Here is a 22,941-nt window from a genome sequence, read left to right on the forward strand (position 1 = left end):
CTTTGCCTTGTCCCTGATTCCCAGAATGCAGCTGGTCTGAGCCTCTCGTTCCTTGCTGTCTTTCTTGGGGGCTCCTTTGGTACCTCCTTCCTGATGTGTTAGCTCTCGCTGCACAAGCTCACTGGGAAACAGAGCCAAGAGAGAACCAAGGGAGAAGTGACTCAAGAAAAAGAGGGGAGAGCAGGCATTTAGCCAAGCAGTTAGGACTCCTGTATCCCATGTCAGAGCCCCTGGGTTTGAGCTCTGACTCCTGACTCTGGCTTCCTGATAAAGTAGACCCTGGGAGGCAGCAGGTGTTGGCTCAAGTAGCCAACCCAGGCAGCAAAATGGTTTGCTCTGAGCATTCATTACCCAGTTCCAGCCATCACAGGCATTTGGGGAGTGATCCAGCAGATGAGAACTCTCTAACAAATACATAAAAATAATTTTAAGAAAGAAACAGGAGACTCACCCAGTCTTCTCCCATGGGGGAGTGAGTGTGCACCCAGCACTTCCATGTAGCAGCTGTATGTCTGAATAATTGCTAACCCCTAGGTGCGACTGTCCCTCAACTCTAGAATTGGGATAATGAGGTGTATGAAGATGAAATAAGATAAGACATGAAGGACACTGGGCTTTATGAACGTCAGCTGTTGTTATTAAATGATATAGAATGTCTTTATTGTCCCGTGAAAATCTCCTCTTTCCCTGGTGGCTCTGTACTGTGTATCCCTGATGATTCCAATGTGTCCTTATCCACATGCAGCCGCCTCCTCTTTGGGGCTGTATGAGTTGCTGTGGGAGGGGCAGTGTGTGGCTTTGGGGGAAATAAAGGCACATGATCAGGGCAGAAATCTAGAAGGAATCTTGACGGACTTCTAATCTGTACCTTAGGCATTCGGAACGCAGAGCCGGAGAGGGCTGGGAGGGGGTCTCTCTGCATTCCTTATAGTTGCTGGGTGATAGAAACCTTGATAACACCATGAAGAGGAGGATGAGTGATGGGGTGTGTGTGTGTGTGTGTGTGTGTGTGTGCCTTCGTGCCCCTCGGCTGCCCTTCTGTCTGGAACAAAGTCCACCCCAGTTGTTTCCAGGATGAGCCAGGGCCTTTCAACCTGAGGTCATTAAACCTTCATCGTGGAGTTGGGGAAATGATCCGATTCTGCTAATGAAGGTGACCACTTGGCTGTAGCTACATTGTTTTTTTTTTTTAAGATTTATTTATTTGTTTGAAAGTCAGAGCTACACACAGAGAGAAGGAGAAGCAGAGAGAGAGAGAGGTCTTCCATCTCCTGGTTCACTCCCCAGATGATTGCAATGGCTGGAGCTGTGCCAGTGTGAAGCCAGGAGCCAGGAGCCTCCTCTGGGTCTTCCCACGTGGGTGCAGGGACCCAAGGACTTGGGCCATTTCCTACTGCTGTCCCAGACCATAGCAGAGAGCTGGATCAGAAGTGGAACAGCCAGAACTGGAACCAGTGCCCATATGGGATGCTGGCACTGCAGGCAGCGGCTTTACCTGCTATGCCACAGCGTCAGCTACGTTTTTAAGAGTATGGGAGAATGTGGTATATTTAAAAATTTTACTTATTATAGAGGGAGACACACACACACACATACACGAACTCCCATCTGCTGGCTCACCTCCCAAATGCGCACAACGATGGGATGAGGGAGTAAAGACAGGAACCAGGAACTCAGTCCAGGCCTCCCATGGGGGTGGCAGGAACTGAACTACTTGAGCCGTCACTGCAGACTCCCCAGGTCTGCATCAGCAGGAAGGTGGAGACAGGAGCCGAAGCCAAGTATCAGACCTTGGGCCTTGGCTGTGGAACGTGGGCTCTCAGCTGCGAGGCCAAATCCCTGCCCTATAGTACGTTTTTTTTTTTTTAATTTTTTTTTGACAGGCAGAGTGGACAGTGAGAGAGAGAGACAGAGAGAAAGGTCTTCCTTTGCCGTTGGTTCACCTTGCAATGGCTGCCACGGCCGGCACACTGCGGCTGGCGCACCGCACTGATCCGATGGCAGGAGCCAGGTACTTCTCCTGGTCTCCCATGGGGTGCAGGGCCCAAGTACTTGGGCCATCCTCCACTGCACTCCCTGGCCACAGCAGAGAGCTGGCCTGGAAGAGGGGCAACCGGGACAGAATCCGGCGCCCTGACCGGGATTAGAACCCGGTGTGCTGGCGCCGCAAGGCGGAGGATTAGCCTAGTGAGCCGCGGCGCCAGCCCCTATAGTACATTTTTGAGCTTCCTTTTCCATCAATATTTCAGAAATTGAGGCGTTAGGAAGCCAGTTCTCCTTTTTGGCACCTTTGGCCGCTCATCGCTGGTTCCGAGAGCGAGCGAGCCTTATGCTCCTAAGGCTATGTTGGGGTTTTTTGGAAAAATCCAGAGACAGGGATGTTAGTGTTCCCCACGCAGCTCTCCTCACTGGTCAGCAATCCTCCCCACCAGGATGTTTTCCCTTGGATCTAAGCTAAATCCCATCTGTGCTGTCTGAGCCATTTTATTTCCCCTGTCCTGCCCTCGGCGGAAACAGAAAACATGTGGTGACTGCTCGTTGCACACAGCGATGGGTTGTGGCTTCTCAGGGTATCTGATGAACGGTAACTCACTAGAGCTGCCGCCCAGGGCAGAGCTGCCAGGCCCTGACTCTGAGGGCTGGGAGGGGCCCTGCGCTCCGACCAGGAGCACCATCCTACACCGGCTTCACCGCATGGCCATGTGCGCGACAAATCCTGTGATCAGCTTGGGCGAGCTTCAGATGGTTCTCGTTGCACCACGTCCAACAGAGAGCCTGCCACACAGGCTCAGGTCTGAACCCTGTTAACCATGGCCGTACCTTTCCTGGCTGCCCAATGGGAGCCAATGAAGCAGCCACGGCAGGAGGACATGGGTGGTGTCATCATCGTCGAAACGGAGTATTTACCTACTTCTCCACGAGGGCATGGAGGGTTAACCCCACGGAGCTCCCGGGCCGCCAGCTCGGCATGTTCCCACATTCATCAGTGTTTCATGGAGCCTGAGCCCCCACCCAGCATGGTGCAAACAGGGAGGCAGGCATGCCTTCTGAATGGATTCTAGATTGTCACTTTAAAGTGTCACGGTACAAGTCGCTGCCAAAACATTCTTGCCACTACAACAGGATCCTTGATCTATCTCTAAATTTGCTATTCTGACGTAGGAATTGTCTCTCAGAGTTTATCCACCTGACAAGTTTATCTCTGCCATGCTAGCCAGTGCTCTCCAAGCAGGCCCTGTGCATGGGGAGTGGCATCATAATAAACACTAACGATATGGAGCAGGTGTGCCAAGTAGTTGAGGCATATTAACTCTTAAACCTCTCAGCGATGTAGGCACTGCTGTGATCTCCATCTCTGTTATATAGATAGAGAAACTGAGGCACAGAAAGACTAGAACCTGCCCAAGGTCGGCCAGCTAGCAAGTGGCATAGACGTAACTTGAATCCCGATGGTTTGTTTGCAGAGCCTAGACCCTCAGCCTCAGAACAAGATGTCTATGCCCAAGGCTGGGAGTTGACTATGACTACCTGGGCTGGCACTGTGCTGTGACACAGGGGGTAAAGCTGGCATCTCATATGGGCACCGGTTCAAGTCCCAGCTGCTCCACTTCCGGTCCAGCTCCCTGCTAATGCCCCTGAGAAAGCAGCAGAATATGGCCTAAGCACTTGGGCCCCTGAACCCACGTTGGAGACCCAGAAGAAGCTCCCGGGATCCAGGCTTCAGCTGTTGTGGCCATCTGGGGGGTGAACCAGTGGAGGGAAGATCTCTCTGCCTACCCCCCACCTTTCTCTGTAACTCTATCTTTCAAATAAATAAATAAATCTTTAAAAAAGGGAGAATATGACTATTTTTCTGAAAGATCAGGAGGTTGCTTAGCCATGAGTGACCCAACACATTGTTTCTTTTATTGTTTTTATAATGATAAAACAAATATATATGAATTCTTAGGCACACATGCAACCTCAAAGAAATTTTTAGTATGTAGTGGATTGCTTCAGGCTGTCCCATGAAGTCCCCAGGGGACCAAAACCTGGGATGGGCAGCCCTTGGTGAACACTTTAAGAGCTGCAGTGCTGTGCCTTATCTGATTCTCAGTTCACTTCCCCTGTTGTGGAATTGGAGGTCAGACACTAGGTGCTAATTATTATAGGATCGCTCATCATTTATTAGACCCTTGTTCTATCTGCCTCCTTGCCCCTTGTCACAGTCAAGGTTAGTCATGCCAAAAGCCTTACCTTAGCACATTTCCTTAGACTCTGAGGCCAGGATCCCAGAAGTACAGTCTGTGTACTGCCACTTACCAGTCTCCTTGTGCCCCTTCAGGGTCTGAAGCCCTGGGTGCTTTGCCCTTCTTCCCCAGTGCTCTAGACAGCGAGGGGTGGAGTTATTCTGCATATGTAGTCATCTGCACTTCACCTGTCTGCCAACGATGCCATGAAACAGGGCAGAAGTCAAAAAGAAAAGCTCTTTCCAAAATTTGCTAAAGCAAAGTTGGACTCACTGATGGTATAAATGGAATTGTATCTGGTATTGGTCTTTTGCATCCAAAATAATTCTCTGGAGGTCACGGGTATCAATAGTTCCTTCTTTTTTTGTTGTTGCTGAGGAGTTTTCCTTGGTAAGAATGTTCCAGAACTTGTTTTTTAACCATTCACCCAGTGAAAGACATCTAGGTTGTTTGTTTGCAGGTTTTGGCTATCATGAATAAAACTGCTGTAAGAGTTTGTGCTCAGGTTTTGGTGTGAGCATAAATTTTGTTTCTCTGGGATAAATGCCCAGGAATGCAATTGCTGAGTCATATGGTAGTTGGGAGTTTATTTTTTTTTTTAAGAAATTGACAAATTATTTTCCAAAGTGGCTGTACCAATTTATATTCCCACCAGCAATGTATGAATAATGCAGTTTCTCTGCATCCTGAGGTAGTGTACTGATATCTCGTTGGCATTTTAATTTGTATTTCTCTACTGGCCAAAGATGTTTAACACCTTACTTACATGCTTAGCTTTCATCTGTGTATCTTCTCCTGTAAAATGTCTCTTATATGTTTAGCTCTTTTTTTTTTTTTTTTGACAGGCAGCATTAGACAGAGAAGAGAGAGAGACAGAGAGAAAGGTCTTCCTTCCATTGGTTCACCCCCCAAATGGTCGCTACAGCCGGCATGTTGCGTCAATCTGCAACCAGGAGCCAGGTGCTTCCTCCTGGTCTCCCATGTGGCTGCAGGGGCCAAGCACTTGGGCCATCCTCCACTGCCTTCCTGGGCCACAGCAGAGAGATGGACTGGAAGAGGAGCAACCAGGACAGAATCCGTCGCCCCAACTGGGACTAGAACCTGGGGTACCGGCGCCACAGGTGGAGGATTAGCCTAGTGAGCCGCGGCGCCGGCCTAGCTCATTTTCTAATGGGATTTTTTGCTATTGTTGAGTTTTGAGAATCCTCTATATATTCTAGATACTAGTCCTTTGTCAGATATGTGGTGCTGTGGTTTGAGATTGTCCAACCACAATTCATGTGTTGGCAACTTGACCCCTCAATGCAACAGTGTGGAGAGATGGGGCTTCTTAAAGGAGGTCAGGTCATGAGGGCTATGGAGGGGTGGGTTAGTTAGGGCAGGAGAGGATTCTTGATTAAAGGATGAATTCAGCCTTCTCCTCCCAGCCCCTACCTCTCATGCATATGGGTCTCCTCCCACCCTTATCCCTTCCACCATGGGATGAGGCAGTGTGAGGACCCTCACCAGTGCCAGCGCCATTCTCTTGGGCTCCCCAGTTTCCAGAATTGCGATCCAAATAAACTTCTGTTCTTTATGACTTACCCAGTCCTGGGTATCCTGTTGGAACAGCACAAAATGGATCAAGATACATGGTTTGCAAATATTTTCTCTCAGTCTGTAGTTTGTCTTGCCTTCCTCGTAACTAGGTCTTTTACAGAGCAAAGGGCTTTAATTTTGATAATGTCAAATCTATAAGTTTTTCTTTTCTGAATCATGATTTGGTGCCAAGCCTAAAAGTCTTTATGTAGCCTAGAATCCAAAGGTATTTTTCATACATTTCCTCTAAAAGACTTACTGCTTTATATTGATTTGAGTTGAATTTTTTTGTTGTTCTTTATGGATGTCCAAATGTTCCATTACTGTTTGTTGGAAGTGGCTAACTTTACTCCATTGAACTGTGTTTCCATCATTGTCAAAAGTAATTTGGAGTTATTTGTGTGAGTTTATCTCTGGGCTATCTATCCAGCTCCATGAATATTTGTGTCTAACCTTCTGCTAATACCACAGTCTTCATTAGTTATTATATAATATTACTTATCTCAAAAGTAACATTTAGCATTAATTTATTATATGATGAGTCTTGAATCAGAGGGACTGATTCCTCCCACTTGGTTCTTTTTTTTCCAATTTTTAAAGCTATTCTATTGCCTTTAACTTTTCATATGCATTTTAGAATAATATTTTGTCTCTATGTAACAATACCTTGGGGCAGGTATTTGGTATAGAGGTTAAGATGCTGCTTGGGATGCCTATAGCCTAATCAGAGGGCCTGGGTTCAAGTCCTGGCTCTGCTTCCAATTCTAGCTTCCTGCTAACACACACCCTGGAAAGCAGCAGGTGATGGCTCAAGTACCTGGGTACCTGCCAGCTATGTGGGGGACCTGGATTGACTCTTGACTGCTGGGTTCTGACCAGCCCAGCCCTGACTCCTGTGACATTCGGAAGTGAACCAGGTATGGAAGATGCCTCTCTGTTACCGTCTCTTTGCCTTTCTAATAAAAATAAACAGATAAATAAATTCAATTAATTAAAAACCTCCTGCTAGAATTTTGACAGAAATTGTACTAAACCTGTATATCAGTGAAGAAGGGGGAGGAACTTACATATTTACTAAATTGAGTTTTCCAACCCATGAACAAGCATCTCTTCATTCTTTGGATGCAGCATTATTGTGGTTTTCAGCATTCAGCTCCTATACATGGTTTACTAGATTTACAACTAAGTATTTCACTTTTTAGTAATGTTATTATATATCTTTAGAATAAATTTATTGTGCATATTTGAAGTTTACAACATGATATTATGGAAACATATAGATGTTAAAAAGGTTACTATAGGGCAGGCACTGTGGTGCTGCAGGTTAAAGCCCTGGCCTGAACTGCCGGCATCCTGTATGGGCACCGGTTCTAGTCCTGTCTGCTCCTCTTCCCATTTAGCTCTCTGCTATGGCCTGTGATAGCAGTAGAAGATGGCCCAAGTTCTTGGGCCCCTGCACCCATGTGGGAGACCTGGAAGAAGCTCCTGGCTCCTGGTTTCAGATCAGCGCAGCTCTGGCTGTTGCGGCCACCTGGGGAATGAACCAGCAGATGGAAGACCTCTCTCTCTCTCTCTGCCACTCTGTAACTCTGTCTTTAAAAAAAAAAGGAGAAAAAAAAGGTTACTATAGTAAAACAAACTAATATATCTATCATCTCACAGGTTTACCATTTTAAAAAGATTTATTATTTGTTTGAAGGTCAGAATTACCGACAAAGAGAAAGACAAACACACACACACACACACACACAGAGTGAGATCTTCCATCTGTTGGTTCACTCCCTACATGGCTGCAATGGCCAGGGCTTGGCCAGCCCAAAGCCGGAAGCCAGGAGCTCTGAGTCTCCCATGTGGGTGGCAGGGGCCCAAACACTTGGCTGTCTTCCAGCTGCTTTTCTCAGGTTATTAAGGCGCTGGATCACAAGTGGAGCAGTCAGGAAATAAACCAGCACCCATATGGGATGCTAGAGTTGCAGGCGGTGGCTTTATGTCAGCCCCAGGTGTTCACCCTTTTTATGATAAGAGTAGCTGAAGTCTATGTATTTAACAAAAATCCCTCATACAATTTTTACTGACTATAATCCTCATAGTCTACAGTAGCTCTCTAGTTTTGTTCATTTTATTTATCTGCTACTTTATATCACTTGACCTACATTTCCCCAACTCTTCTTCCCTTGCCACCTGCCCAGGTAACCACTACTTCAGTCTGTGTGTTTGATCTTTTTTTTCTTGAAGATTTTACCTACAAGTGAGATCATGTAATATTGATCTCTCTGTGCCTGGCTTATCTTACTTAGCATAATGTCCTCACAGTCCATCCATGTTGTGGCAAATGGCAAGACTGTCTTCTTCTTCTTCTTCTTCTTCTTCTTCTTCTTCTTCTTCTTCTTCTTCTTCTTTTGACAGGCAGAGTTAGACAGTGAGAGAGAGACAGAGAGAAAGGTCTTCCTTCCGTTGGTTCACTCCCCTAATGCCGCTATAGCTGGCGCTGTGCCAATCTGAAGCCAGGAGCCAGGTGCTTCCTCCTGGTCTTCCATGTGGGTGCAGGGACCCAAGCACTTGGGCCATCCTCCACTGCCCTCCCGGGCCACAGCAGAGAGCTGGACTGGAAGAAGAGCAACCGGGACAGACTCCAGTGCCCCAGCTGGGACTAGAACCCAGTGTGCTGGCACCGCAGGAGGAGGATTAGCCAAGTGTGCCATGGTGCCGGCCCAAGACTGCCTTCTTTTTTAAGGTTTGATAATATTCAGATGGATAGATAGATAATAGTTGATAGATATATAGAAAGATGATAGATATAGATAGAAGGATAGAGATAACAGGTAGGTAGGTAGGTAGATGATAGATAGATAGATAGATAGATAGATAAATACTTATGGATAGACAGAAGTGGAGCAACCAGAACTTGAAACAGTGCTCACATGGAATGCTGGCACCACAGGCAGAGGCTTAACCTGCTATGGCACAGCGTCAGCCCTGTACCTGGCTTCTATTACTCAATGGAAAATCTATGATATTCATGCATGTTGTGAACATCAGGAGTTCATTGCCAGGTTCATTGTAAGGATGAAGCACACGTTCTTTATCCAGTCTCCTGTTGGTGGACACGTGGGCTAGTTCCATTTTCAGGTTGTTATGAATGAATAAAGTGGCTGCAAACATTCCTGTTTGGTGGCTTTTTGCACAAATTACTCTCAGATATATAAACCCATCAGTAGGATTACTGGGTCATATCAAAGCTACTTATGAAATTAAATTTGATAAACAGATACAAACAGGTTTAGGTCACCTATTTTTGTTAGATTATTTTTAGGATTGGTTCTATGGCTCCTGTTCACAGCCATCACATACTCTTGTAATATCTAGTTAAATCATAAAATTAATTGAAGGTGCAATGAATTGTGATACATAAGTCTACTTTAGCATATACTGACTGATATTTCACATTATATGTGAGGTCGTAATAAAGGTGAGGGTTATGCGAAACAAAATAGAAGATGTGTCTTGAGCCCTTTACATGGATGTCATAAATTAAAATAAAAACCTTTTTGCCGAAGGCTTCATGAAAGCAGGAGATGAAGTACAAATGCATGCCCAGTGACGGCATGCGTCAGACTAACTGTGCCTTCAGATACTTTCTCTGGCTGTTTGATGGAAACAGAAGTGATCATGTGAGGTCAAAATGACCTTCATGTGCCATCAGAAATCTGGTGGTGCTGGGGAGTTAGACCAAGGTGGGGTTAAGGTGCAGAGAGAGAGAGAGAGAGAGGGGTTTAGGAAGCTGTCCCACACACCAAATAGTTGTGTTGGTTTGAGCTGCCCAAGAGAAAGACACACACGTCAGTACTAACAGGATTGGGCTCTTGTGACCTTTTATCAGACCGTGCTGTTGGCTAGGTCACAGGTTCCCAGTGGAAATACACCTGTATTTCTCAGGTGGATGAGTGGGACCAAGAGTTCTAGAGCTTCAGGCCTGATGTATGTTCCATTGTGTGCCTCAGACAGGATCATATTCTCTGTTCACATGACTATATTGGATCCCATTCCAAACTCTTCTGGGACGAGTTCCTAATGATGGCTGGGAGTGGTTACAAGGAGGACTGGAAGATCCCACCTTCCTTTCTTAGAATAGAGCACTAAGACCACGTGGAAGTCCTTGGCTGGAGAGGATGTTTGGGGTGCAGCCTGCAGACTCTCCCTGCCCCGCTGCGATGTGCAAAGGTGTTGATGTATTCCCCTCTCTGCTGCAATTGCTCCATTTCATTGGCTTCTGATGATTCAACTGAAGTCATTTGAAAAGGAAAAATCTGGAGTGACTTAACGATTAATGACAGTTTCTGATGAGCCCAGGATAACCATGGCAACCACCTGGAGCTGTTGTGACTCTTGCCAGGAGCAAAGCAAGTCAACATTTTTAACCTTATCTACCTAACCTCAGTGCAGATGTAGCTATGATTTCTCCTGGCCCTTATCAGCCATCTAAGGAGTCCTCCATCACCGCCAGTATGGACACAAGCCCTCTGGGGGACTGTTAGCTGTTGAGTAACCGCCCCAGCGGTCTGGGTCACAAACAGGCTCCAACAGGTTCCTGGGCAATTCCTTTCGTTAGTATCCAGCCCCTGGCGTCCTGGCCTGATCCCAGGTGCACTTAGGTTAGTGTCTGCTCTGTCTTTTCCTCTCCACCCTGCCCTACCTGTGATGGGAGTATCTAAGGAATGCAGGACACCCTGGAACTTCCAGGACACAGCACAGTATGACTGGAAAGACCGCAGGGTCTTGAACTGGGCCAACCCTTCCTGGCCATATATAAGCTTGTCATTTACCTTTTTGGAAACTGTGTCCTTGGATACTCACTGACAAGGATAATAGGGCCCAATTCCTGGGTTCTTCTGAGACTTCAAAGAGAAAGTGGGTCAAAAGCGCCAGGATTTCAATAAAGTCCTGTTCTCATGTTCCAGTTTCTCGATGTTCTCATAAGAACCTAGGCCAAGGGGGTATTAGTGCTCCACTGAGGCCAACTTAGAACTAGCCCTGGACCCACACCCTGAACCACTGCCTGTACAGCAGCTTCCCAAGGAAGTTCTTGGTTGGCCGAAAAATGGCCTCAATCCAGTGTGATTAGAATGAACCCAGGCCAGCTAGAGGGAACAAGGTAACTAGAAAAATTGTCTGCCTGTTATGAAAACCAGGCCTTCTCTAGGACAAAAAAATCACAATCTTGGCCAGCACAGTGGCATAGTGAGCTAAGCCACTGCCTGCAGTGCTGGCATCCTATATGGGCGCTGGTTCATGTCCTGGCTGCTCCTCTTCTGATCCAGTTCTCTGCTATGGCCTGGGAAAGCAGTAGAAGATGGCCGAAGTGCATGGGCCCCTGCACGCACGTGGGAGACCTGAAAGAAGCTCCTGGCTCCTGGCTTTGGATCAGCCCAGCTCCAGGCTATTTGGGGAATGAACCAGCAGATGGAGAACCTTTCTCTCTGTCCCTCTCTCTCAGTAACTTTACCTCTCAAAAATAACCTTGAGGCCAAAGGCTGCATTAAATATCCTTCCAGCTAAAGAATCAACATTTTCACACTCATGCCAATACTAGCAACTGCCATTAAGAAAATCAAACTGGGTCGAGAGCATATTTGCAGCCAATGGATACACGCCAGTACTTATACTGCCTAAAGCCCAAAAAGGAGTTTGCAGAAAAAGCAGGCATCATTAAAGGAGTAACAGTAATCGGGAAATTGGATATAGTATGGAAAACAAATCTAGGTGAGAGGGGAAGGTTACAGAACAGCCAACTTCAGAGAATGGCTCCAGGTTATGGAGATGTTAGGTTGTCTTTGGAGGCAATCCCAGATACCGTGAACCTAGAAGAACCCTTTCACATTACCTGTAAAATAACAAACTGCAGCAGTGAAAGGACTATGGACCTGGTTTTGGAAATGTGCAATACCGATTCTTTCCACTGGTGTGGGATTTCAGGAAGACAGCTCGGAAAGCTGCATCCAAGTTCCTCTCTCTGCCTCGCCCTTACTCTACTATCTTCGGTACAGGGACTACAAAGCGTCTCTGGCTTAAGACTAACAGACACATTCTTAAAGAGAACATATGAATATGATGACATTGCACGAGTCTGTGTGGTATTTTCGGCCATTAAAGTAGAAAGCTGAAGAAAATTACACTTTTTGTTTCTATGTTTCCATCATCTCTGTAAAATAATCAAGTCAACGGCAAAAATAAGTATATTATTTAAATTTCTTTCTTGTAAGAAAATATTAAATACTTGTTTTGAACAGAACTATCTACCGATTTTATCTTGTGAGTTACATGCTCAGTGAACATTTGTACATTTTCTACTCCTATTTTGTTTCATTGTAGATATCACTTGGACTTTGTTCTCCAAAATCTCTGTATTTGACGCCATTTGTCCCAAGTTTCTAGAGCTGCAGTCAGTGAAGTTTTTATGTGAAAGACAGAATGGTTTCTACCGCAAATACTACACTTTGCAATTGTAGTGCAAGAGCGGCAGTAGGCAGAAAAGTGCACTGGTGTTTACAAGCCAGGAGGCTGGCAGGACTTGGCCTGTAAGCCATGGTTTGCTGACCTCGGCATAGAAGACACAATTGTTTCCTACAACTTTAGAACTCTCTCAGTACCTTATTTAGAAATAGGGAGCTACAGGTTTTTTTCTTAGGTCCTTAGTCAGCATAAAAGGTTTGTTTACAACTGGGGTAGTCCTCCTGGTACTGGCTAACACAGTATGAGGTTTGCTAATTATTTTCAAAATTATTATATTGGTATGTATGTGTCACCTGCTCATCTAACTTTAAGGTACTAAACAGCAGATCAGAATTGGTTTTCTCTTCTAGGCTGTTGATTATTCAATTAATTTTTAACTGACAGGCCTAGTAATCTTACAATTCAAAGCCAAAAACTACTGGTTTTTTTCCCATTGAAAAATAAGACATTTCTTTTCATAAGGCATATTTGAAGGCCTCCCAGCATCTGATATTTGATTGTAAACTTTAAATCATGTTTTAGTAGTTTGTAGCTTTGTGTCTTTCCATTGAATCACACTAATTTACATATGCTATGAGCAAAACAATGGGAAAGTTAGGTTGTAGCAATGTGAATGTAACAACAAGTTTCAATAGTTTGTGAAGTAAACAAAAGATTATGCTGTTAGATAAAAGCTATCCTGTTTGGTAAGTTGAAATTCAAGAATGTATATATAATTTCTTAAATGTAAAAGCACATCAAGTCAAATACAAAGATTTTTTTCTTAACTGCATAATTATTTATTGCTGTGACAAACTGGTCCCAAATGAAAGCTATGATCAGAAGGGTTGCCCTTCAAATTTGAGTAATAAAGAAATATCTGTGCAAAATAAATTATAAGCAGTGTAAAACTGAAGTCTTTCTTCCAAAATGATTAAGGTTGATCAAATAATGAAATAAGACTTTATAGCCAAAAAAAAAAAAAAGAAAAGAAAATCAAACTTTCTGATTGGCTGAGGCTACTATTTGGTCAGTTTTTCTGTCACCCGGAGGTGAACATAAATCCAGTGGGCCCAGGTTGGGCTGATGGTGAAGAAAGTCCTAGAAAAGGAGGAGCAAAACCAATCCAAGAATCAGGTGGGAAAAGCTAGTTTGGAAGATCTGTAACAGGTGGCAATTTGCATTGGGGGTGGGTGTGTAGGAAGGGGGCAGATCTTATTATAAACAGGACTTATTTGCATAAGACCCTGGGCCAAAGGGCTATCTCAAGGAAAGAGAAGGCCCAGGTAATCTGATTCTCTCAGAGAATTAACCTTGTCTTTGGCCTTATCAGACCATCGATAGTGAATTTAATTTGCCTGAGTTGATTTAGGTTTGATCATACCTAGGGACACATAACGTTGCCAGTTTCCTAATACTTAATTTTAAACATATGACTTATCATTCGGAAGGTAACAACACGCTCTTAGATTTTCTTCCACAATTTCCTGGATGAGTTCCTAAATTAGCCTTCTTGGAACTGAGCCCCAGTAGGGCAGTGGAAAAAACAAGCTCGGGGCCACACCCACTTGCTTAGCCCAGCTTCAGGGCTCAGCAGCTTCGGGATCCTGACCGAGTCACTCCCGAGCTCCGAGCTCCAGGTTCCTTGTTTGTCAAAAGGCGGGAGTAACTCTGCCTTCTCTGGGCTGTCACAAGGTGCTTAGTGCAGTGCTGGGTGTAGTGCAAGCAAAGAGCCAGTGTGGCATCGGCTCTTGCCCTGCCAATCGCCCCGCCCTCCCTCTGTGGCTCGTACTTTTCGCTTTCCCAATTCTGACGTCGAATCAGGAATCACCTTGAAACTCTTCCACGTGTAGTCTCTGGCTGAACCAGGGCCTGAGATTGCTTTCTTATGGGTCCAATGCCAGAGTGTGGGTCTCTTTCTTCCAACTCCTTGAGTTCCCTGAGCCATTGCTTATGTAGGCCCGGGCTCCCCTATTCTGAGACAGCCTGGAGTCAGGAGCCTGGTCTATTCACAGCCCCAGGAAGGAGTCAGGAGCCTGGTGCATTCACAGCCCCCGGAACGCTTCCTGGACCATCATCAGTGCTCGCAAATTTGTGGAAGGAATGAACTCCGTGAGCATCACGTGCATCCTTGCAGCACAGAAAGAGCCAGCTAAGGCGCTTTGTGCTCGCAAAGGCTCAGCAGTTTTCGTGGAAGCAAAGCCTTCCAGCCCCGCCTCCCCAGCTTTTGGTGACTGGCAAATGGCTCTTAATTCCCATTCCTCTTCCTCACTGTTTGGTAACCAGGGCCAGCACCGCAGCCCACTGGAGCTATACAGCTCTGTAACTATGGCGTCTAACAGCTCTGTTCTTTTATCGACCTTTCCCTCCTACCCCACTGATGGGACGGAAACTGGGACCCTTGGCAAAATATCATGAGCTTGCTTTTAAAAAAGCCAATTTTTTTTCCACCCCTGAAAAAAAAAAAACCCACAATTTTCCCCAGTCCATCAAATTGAGCTTAGCTAGGTACATTTAAGAAATTACAACAGAGCTTGGCATCACACCTTGTGACAGTGACAAGACCACCACAACTGACGTGACAGGCGCTACAGTATGCCAGGCACTGTTCTAAACATTTTCTTTCTCAACCGTTGTCAGCAACCCAGCGGCACAGGCAACACAACAGATGAGGATATCGAGTCGCAAAGCGGCGAAGAAACTTGCCGAAGGTTACTAGCAACTGATGAAGCCGGCATTTTTTTTTTAAAGATTTATTTATTTATTTGAAAGGTAGTTGCAGAGAGGCAGAGGCAGAGACAGAGAGAGAGGTCTTCCATCTGTTGGTTCACTCCCCAAGTGGCCGATCTGAAATCAGGAATCAGGAGCTTCTTCCGGGTGTCCTATGCAGGTGCAGGGGCCCAAGGACTTGGGCCATCTTCTGCTGCTTTCCCAGGCCACAGCAGAGAGCTTGGATCGCAAGTGGAGCAGCCGGGACTCGAACCGTTGCCCACATGGGACGCTGGCACTGTAGGCAGCGGCTTTACCCGCTATGCCACAGCGCTGGCCCCGAAGCCGGGATTTGAATCAAGGCTTTCTGAACCAGAACTGGAACTCCTAACCACAGAGCTATACTTAAATTTATTGCAATTCTTTCAAAGAATTTGGTGACATTGATCCAATCCAAAGACCTCTCAGCTTTGGACTTGTTAAATATAACTCCTGAAAGTACAATCTCACATCCTCATCCCTCTGCTCTCTCCCCCCAAACCCAGTTGGGTCATAAAGATAATATCAAAGCAAAACCCCATATCAGCTTGCCTGATCCCATTATGGCCTCGTCAGCGTTTTCCTATTTCACTTAGAAGAATCTGCAGTCTGGCTGCCTCTCTTCTCTCCCTGCATATTTAGTAGCACGCCTCTTGCTTGCTCTCTAGCACAAACCACACCAGTCTCTTGTTGCACCCACGGTGCCGTGAGCACAGTGCTGCAGTTGGGCCAGGAATGAAAACAACTACACCACAGGAACAATCCGTCATTCTGTCCATCTGCTGCCCAAGAGGGATCTGAAAATAGTTTCAATTCACCTTTAAAATCCACAGCTCTATGAAGGGCTTGTAACACTTGGCGGCCCTGGAAGCCTGCCCGAGAAACAGGATGGCTATTCGGACTACTGGTGTCCAGCTGCAAGCCTCCTTGCAGCGAAACAAGCCGTCCATTCATCAGGGTTGTTGTGAAATTTTCCTTCTCCATGGCCCTTCCAGCCAAGGAGGAGGATACCTGCTCCAGCGGATTCTGGATTCTTGTTCTCCCTACTGTGGGCCTTGGGTTTTTATTATTCTTTTTTTTTTTTTAATTGCCTACTCTTCCTCCCTCCCCCTCCCCTGCCCCCGCTTAGCCCTCTGTTGCTCCAGCTCTCCTATCCTGCAACTTCTCCAGCTGTTTGCTTTTCTTTCTTTAGCCCCAGAGCTGGGGGGCCTGGGCCTGAGATAAGGCTTGCCATCTAGAATTTTAAAATCAGTTAGTGAGCATAGCCATTTCTAATCTTTCACCCAGACCAGGAGACTTTGGAGAATAAGTGCTATTCGCAATGGGAATAGGGATAGAGTGGACCTTCCTACGTGTCACTGCTTATATATTTGTCCCCTTACCCTCAACTCAGGAGTTTAGTCCCCGGGTATTATGGTAGTGATACTGGGAGGGAGGGAAGTGATCAGATTAGACTGAGTCATTGGGTGGAGCCCCGTGATTGCATCCTGGTGGTTTTCTAAGGAGACAGAGACCACATAGGCAGAGACAGACACATGTGTTCCCCCGTCTCTTACCACGTGATGCCCTGCGCGCCCTCAGGACTCCACCAGCATGCACACCATCACCAGAGATGGAACCAATGGGGCCACCCAGCACTGGGGCGTGAACCTCTGGAAACTATTGGCCAAAGTAAACCTTTGTTCTTTATGGCCGGCGCCATGGCTCACTAGGCTAATCCTCTACCTGCGGTGCCGGCACACGGGGTTCTAGTCCCGGTCGGGACGCTGGATTCTGTCCTGGTTGCTCCTCTTCCGGGCCAGCTCTCTGCTGTGGCCTGGGAGGGCAGTGGAGGATGGCCCAGGTCCTTGGGCCCTGCACCCACATGGAAGACCGGGAGGAAGCACCTGGCTCCTGGCTTCGGATCAGCACAGCATGCCAGCTGCAGCGCTGGCTGCAGCGGCCATTGGAGGGTGAACCAAGGAAAAAGGAAGACCTTTCTCTCTGTCTCTCTCTCTCACTGTCCACTCTGCCTGTCAAAAAATAAATAAATAAAAGAAACTTCTGTTCTTTGCAAAGTAACCTACATTGGGCATTTTGTTACAGTGATGAGAAGCAGATGCACTTTTCCCTGGGCAAACCCAGACATGCAGTCACCCAGGTTGGCTCTGGCTCCACTGGGCCGCACCAGCATGGGTCGAGATGGTCAACTTGAGCCTCTGGACATAACAGCATCACCTTCTGTTGGCTCTGGGTACTTGTTCTAGACCTGGAACAGAGCTTGGTCAATGGAGCTTATAACAGGACACAGGTTTCCTGCCTGGCTGGACGCATCTTCAGTCCATGAGGATTCCTCTTTGTTCCATTATTATTTTTTAAGACCCCAGTCTCATGATTCAAGTAGCTTAGCTTATTACATCTCTAGTTCGAATTTAAAGTTATATTATAAAATATAAGTCTCATGCAAATTCTCTCCACTTTTAAATTCCCATTAAGTCTGTGAAAAATGGTTTAAAACGAATTCCCAAGTCTGTGCCTTGAGTATTCTTCAGGAAAGACGTTCTCAGGTTGTGAATGTGCTGTTTGGAGGGTTTTGTGTAACTGCGTATATTCTCACTTAGAACTCACACCAAAGCAGTGAGGCAGGCAGCAGAGCTGAATGTTTTTGAACACTGAACATGTCACTTAGAGCAGCAATTAAGTTAAGGAAACTAGAAACAAAAAGGCGTGGAGAATCGATACTGTCAAATAGATCCTAACCGCCTAGCCCTTTTCATACTTTTGGTTAAAGTATAAACATAAATACATCATTCTAACATCTACCATGTGCTTCGGCTGTTTTTTGTTCTGAATGATTGTGCTATAGTAATTAGTAAGTATTTATTTAAACTGTAGGATTAACATGTGATACCTGTTCATTTTTATGGGTTACCACGTAATATTTCAAAACATGTATATAACATTTACTGATCAAATCGGGCAAGTGGCTTTTCCATTCCTCTTTTCTTCATGTTTGGGGTCTAGCAGCTGCTTTCTCACCATTCTCTCTGCAGCATGTAATCAAGTATCGGGACTCTGTATCACCCCACTGTGCTCAGAGCGCTTCATGGTCCTGGGACAGGGGCTACGCTTACGTCTGTGTCATTCTGATCTTGGAATCTGTGCTGCCCCAGTGAGCACCATAGTAAACAGCTTTGTTTGCAACCAACAGCCATCTCCACCCCCTCTCCCCAACACCTTACCCACATCCTTGTTAGCAGGGCTCACCTGTACCCACCTAAACATGCTGGCTTGTCCGGCTTCCTTCCAGCTGTTGGCAACTAATGAGATCTCAGTGAATTAACGCCAAAGGAAACCTTCCCTGGAGCTTCTAGAAAAAGGTCTTCCTCCGCTAAAAAGATCGATGCAAGGAACAATGACTCTGTGTTGGATACAGACTGAGGGACAGCAGTCCTCTTGCAACCGTGCTGGGATGAGCGTGAGGATAAAGGCCAGCACACTGCAGGTAGCTGCACAGAAAGGTGGAAGCCACCTGGGGTGTTGTCCTTCTCATTAGGCCACACAGCAATCAATGGAACTACGTACCTTGGGCTTCTTGTTATATGAAAAAAGGAATCATTTTTTAAACTGTATTTAGCACGCCAGTCCTTGCAGCTAGAAGCATCATTAATGATCCCACATAAAAACGGTAGTACCAGGTGACATGGCTTCAATAGGGTACGGCTCCTGAGCTCACGCAGATGAGTCACTGGTTGATGACACTGAGAAGGCGGAGGATTGGACCAATCAGAATGTCTAGGAGGTGGGCCCAGTGGGAGGTCCTTAGGTCGTAGCAGGTGTATTCTTGGAAGGTAGTCCTTGGGAAAGCGTTCGTTAGAAAAGCCAAGTTAGGCCTACCATTCTCTCCATTTTCTGGCTTGCCATGAGATCCTTCTTCCACACAATCTCTGCCATTGTGATCCTCCGGCCTCACCAGACAGGTGCCTACCCGGGGGCTCACCCTATCTTGGAATGGGACCCTCCAAAATGGTACATTCATAAGTAGTTTGTCTTGGGTATTTTGTCACAGTAACAAAAGGCTAATATACCATAGTGCAATGTTAGACCTGACACCTCCTTTATTGGCATCACAAACATTTTGTAACTTTACTTTTTTTTTCTTTTGAGATTAAATAATAAAACTTACTTATAAACTTAATTTTGAAAATTCAGTAGAATGTCCTTACTTTCTATGTCTTAGACATGTCAAGAACTAATTCAAAAGAGAATGTGCATTTAAATGTGCAAATGCTAGCGCATAACTCTGCTAGAAGACGTGATGAGGTAGTCGGAGCTCACCCGTGCATGTGGAGTCATCAGCACATAATAGCTCTCACATGCAGGCTGGTGCAGGTGTGCTGCACTGGGGACTCAAAGCCCATCAGAGGTGTAGACAGTGATATTGTGATTTTTTTTCAAAAGCTGAACAAATCTTGGTAAAGTTCCAAACCAAACAATGTACACTCTCCCATGGACTTATTTGGTAGCTGCATTCTTGGAAAATTCAGGGTACATTGTAAGTCATGCCAAAAACACGACTTAGTGATCGTTTGTAAAAAATTGAGTTGGGATGTAGGATTGTGGAATTAAAAACATGTTTTCATCTGTGTGAATATGCGGTGGTATGTTTGGAGGTCATGTGAGACTTTGGACAATTCTTGGCAGAATTAACCTGCACATTGCAAAATCTCTGATGGCTCAATGGATACACATTGATGGTGACTCTTAATTATTGTGACAACCAAAGAATGTCTCTGTAGGTTTTCAAAGCATCCTCTGGAGAGAGGCCTGCAGCATCTCCCCTCAGCATGGAGGACACTGTACTGAGGTCAGACTGGGCCAGGGCTGGTGCTCTGTGCTGTTTGCTGTGCCTGGGTTTCAGGAGCACCCCTTATTCCCTGATCCCATTTCCTTGGGGCATGGGTGGACAGGTGGAGAGAACGGACAGAAGCTAGTGGTGGGTTGCTTATAATAGATGTTCTCCCTGTCTCAGGCGCCAATGGTTCATTGCTTTCTCACCTAGTGTGCATTTTTCTCACTGTCAGGAACTGTGTTCACGCCCAGTGGGCACTGAGTTGACTGAGATTTCATTTCTGCCCCCAGAGAGGTCGAAGTTTAAAAGAAAAGTGGAGAGGTGGGCAGGGCAGGTGCTTGGGATTTCTACATCCCATACTGGAACGCCTGGGTTTGCATTCCCTACCCTGCTTTCTGCCTAGCTCCCTGCTGATGCACACCTCAGGAAGCAGCAGGTGAATGGCTCAAGTATCTAGGTCCCTGCCACCCATGTGGGAGACCCGGATTGAATTCCTGGGTCTTGGCTTTGCCCTAGACCAGCCCCAGCTATTGCAGGCATTTGGACAGTAAACCAGGGCATGGAAGCTATTTCTCTCTCTCTCTCTCTCTCTCTCTCTTGCTTTCTCACTTTCTCTCTCTTTGTTGGCCTGTCTTTCAAAGAATTAAGTAAATAAAACTTTAAAATAAGAAATGGAGAGAAGAATGGATTGAAGATGAATCCAAGGATCTTAGCCTGGTGACCCAGGAATGTGCTTGAATGATCCCTTCAACCCCTTGACATTGGAGAAAACATCACGTGTGTGTGTGTGTGTGTGTGTACATGTGGGTGGTGGTGCAGATCTTTCTGTGTCAGGAGTATACAGATTTAATCCCCTTGTCAAATAGCTGCAGGACCCAATAAAGGTCACAAGTAGTGCCCAGGGCAGGCCTGCTCCGTGGGTGGTAGGATATTTGATGGGTTTTCAGAAGCGGCCATCTGCTCCAAACACCTATTTACTCAGGCACGGTTTCCGCTGACATTCTAAGACGCACTCCGGATGTCGCGATGGCTAACAGCACGAGTCTCTGTGAGCATCATCTTTCCAACAGCTTTCGGGCAAAGTCTCTTGGGCCTCTGCAGAAAGCTCGGAACAAAGGACAGGCGCCCAGCAGTGAACAGAGCAGAGCCGTCTCCTGGTAGAGGACTGGAGCAGGAATCAGGTAGGCATGGGGGCACCTGGGATGAGTAAGGAACACAGCGGGGTAACTTGGCCTGTTCTGGGGCAGCGGGGTTTTCAGGAGAAGCTAATAAGCCATTCTGGGCTGTGCTGATGTGGCTTTGTGAATCAGCCAGTTGTCTCACGTACACAGAGTGTGCTGCTGCATGAGAACCCCCTCGGCTGCAGGCCTGGAGGGGGCTGCCAAGGCAGGCCGGTGGAAGCTCCCTCCAGAGTCAGGGCTCCGGGTCTCACAGTGCAACTTGGATCAGTGTCTGGGCGAACAGACAGAGGCCTTGCAGGACAGAAGGCTCTGATACCATCGCAGGCATTTTGGTGCATGTCTACAATTCTAATGTATTCGTTCTATTGCTATTTGGTTACAGTGAGGGTATGCTTTTAAAAGTTCATGGATATAGAGCCGGCGCCGCGGCTCACTAGGCTAATCCTCCGCCTAGCGGCGCCGGCACACCGGGTTCTAGTCCCGGTTGGGGCACCGGATTCTGTCCCGGTTGCCCCTCTTCCAGGCCAGCTCTCTGCTGTGGCCAGGGAGTGCAGTGGAGGATGGCCCAAGTGGTTGGGCCCTGCACCCCATGGGAGACCAGGAGAAGCACCTGGCTCCTGCCATCGGATCAGTGTGCTGCGGCGGCCATTGGAGGGTGAACCAACGGCAAAGGAAGACCTTTCTCTCTCTCTCTCTCACTGTCCACTCTGCCTGTCAAAAAAAAAAAAAAAAAGTTCATGGATATAGAAAAGCTAAGTTTATTTTGGTGCACAGAAAGGTTGAAATCAATGCACAGTTTTGTCATAACACAGTTTTCCATGAACTTCTTGAAGACCCCTCATATTTGGAAAGTCGACCGCGGACTCTTTGGAACTGGAGAATGAGGGGGAGCGGGTGGTTTATAACCAGGAAACTATGTGCTGACTATCACCACGCTGTGGAGCCGTGTGGTTTCCACGGGGTTCATTCTGGAGCAAGAACATTTCAGCTTCCCCCTGGAACAGGACTCGGCCGAAAAAGAAAACATACCTTGGCTGTGAACATGAGAACACAGTCTCCTCCCACAGCTCTGTGCAGCTCTGCCCGCTGAGGGTTAACTTGTCCGAAGGCCATCTTGTCTTTGGAAACCCCAAAGTAGCAAAGCCTAGCTTCTTTCATGCTTCCCTTCCATTGCACAGAGGCTTGCTAAAAAAGAGAGAGAACAATTGCCAATTCAGTAGGCTCCTTGCTCTTTTGTCCAGTTTAAAGGCATTTGCTGTTTGGGATTTGGAAGCAAATCATGAGAAATGAGAATCTCTCGCAGCCTTGGCTGGAAGCAGGCTCATTGTTTGCGGAGAGAGCTGGTTTCCATGGTTTTGGACTACAGACAGCTGCATTTTTTTAACCAAGTCCTTTCTGTGTCCAGTAGGCTCTCATAAACAGCCAGCGTAGCCCGGCTCGCAGCAGCAGAAGGCCTTTAAGTTAGGTGGAAACACCCCAGTGCGTTATCATTCACCACCAACTCTGCATGTTTTTTAGCCATTAGAAGCCACAGGTTCTCTCAGGACAGGCTCTCTGGCCTCAATTCTGCTCTTAGGATGGGGCGGCCAATCAGGTTTCAGGCCTACGGTCCTAGTCTTAAGAGTAAGCACATTCCTCTTCTTTCATCTTCTGGAGACTTGGGGTGGGCTGAGGGAGGAGAGCCTGGGACCTGCCCTATTCGAAGCCTGAGCCACGGGTGCCAGAGTAGCCCCTTGCGGCTGAGACCCTCACCACTGCACTGCGGTCACATGGTCTCCCTACTCCCACCCAGCCACCTCGCAGGAACCATGGGCTGCGCTGTCCATGACCCCACAGGTGCACACTGGCTCTTTTCCCTTCTGTTCCCCAAGCAGGGCATAGGACA

The 22,941-nt window shown here is 46.7% G+C and overlaps 1 protein-coding gene, 1 long non-coding RNA gene and 1 pseudogene across 2 annotated transcripts in view; 2 read left to right on the forward strand and 1 right to left on the reverse strand.

The window, feature by feature from the left end:
- The window catches only part of LOC149126425 (uncharacterized), an 84,914-nt gene that overhangs the window by 15,801 nt on the left and 46,172 nt on the right, over positions 1–22,941 (forward strand). The window lies entirely within an intron of this gene.
- Positions 9,490–12,655, forward strand: LOC103345498 (trafficking protein particle complex subunit 13 pseudogene; annotated as a pseudogene).
- Positions 21,795–22,941, reverse strand: part of UST (uronyl 2-sulfotransferase) — a 337,883-nt gene continuing 336,736 nt past the window's right edge. Inside the window, exon 8 of the mRNA XM_089333646.1 lies at positions 21,795–22,241. Within this exon, the coding sequence (XP_089189772.1) occupies positions 22,201–22,241 (41 nt within the window). The 3' untranslated portion in view covers positions 21,795–22,200. The remainder of the gene's footprint in view (positions 22,242–22,941) is intronic.

The sequence above is a fragment of the Oryctolagus cuniculus genome, chromosome 5, assembly GCF_051225735.1.
Source record: "Oryctolagus cuniculus isolate XC-2025 breed Fujian yellow rabbit chromosome 5, ASM5122573v1, whole genome shotgun sequence".
In the NCBI taxonomy this organism is placed as follows: domain Eukaryota; kingdom Metazoa; phylum Chordata; class Mammalia; order Lagomorpha; family Leporidae; genus Oryctolagus; species Oryctolagus cuniculus.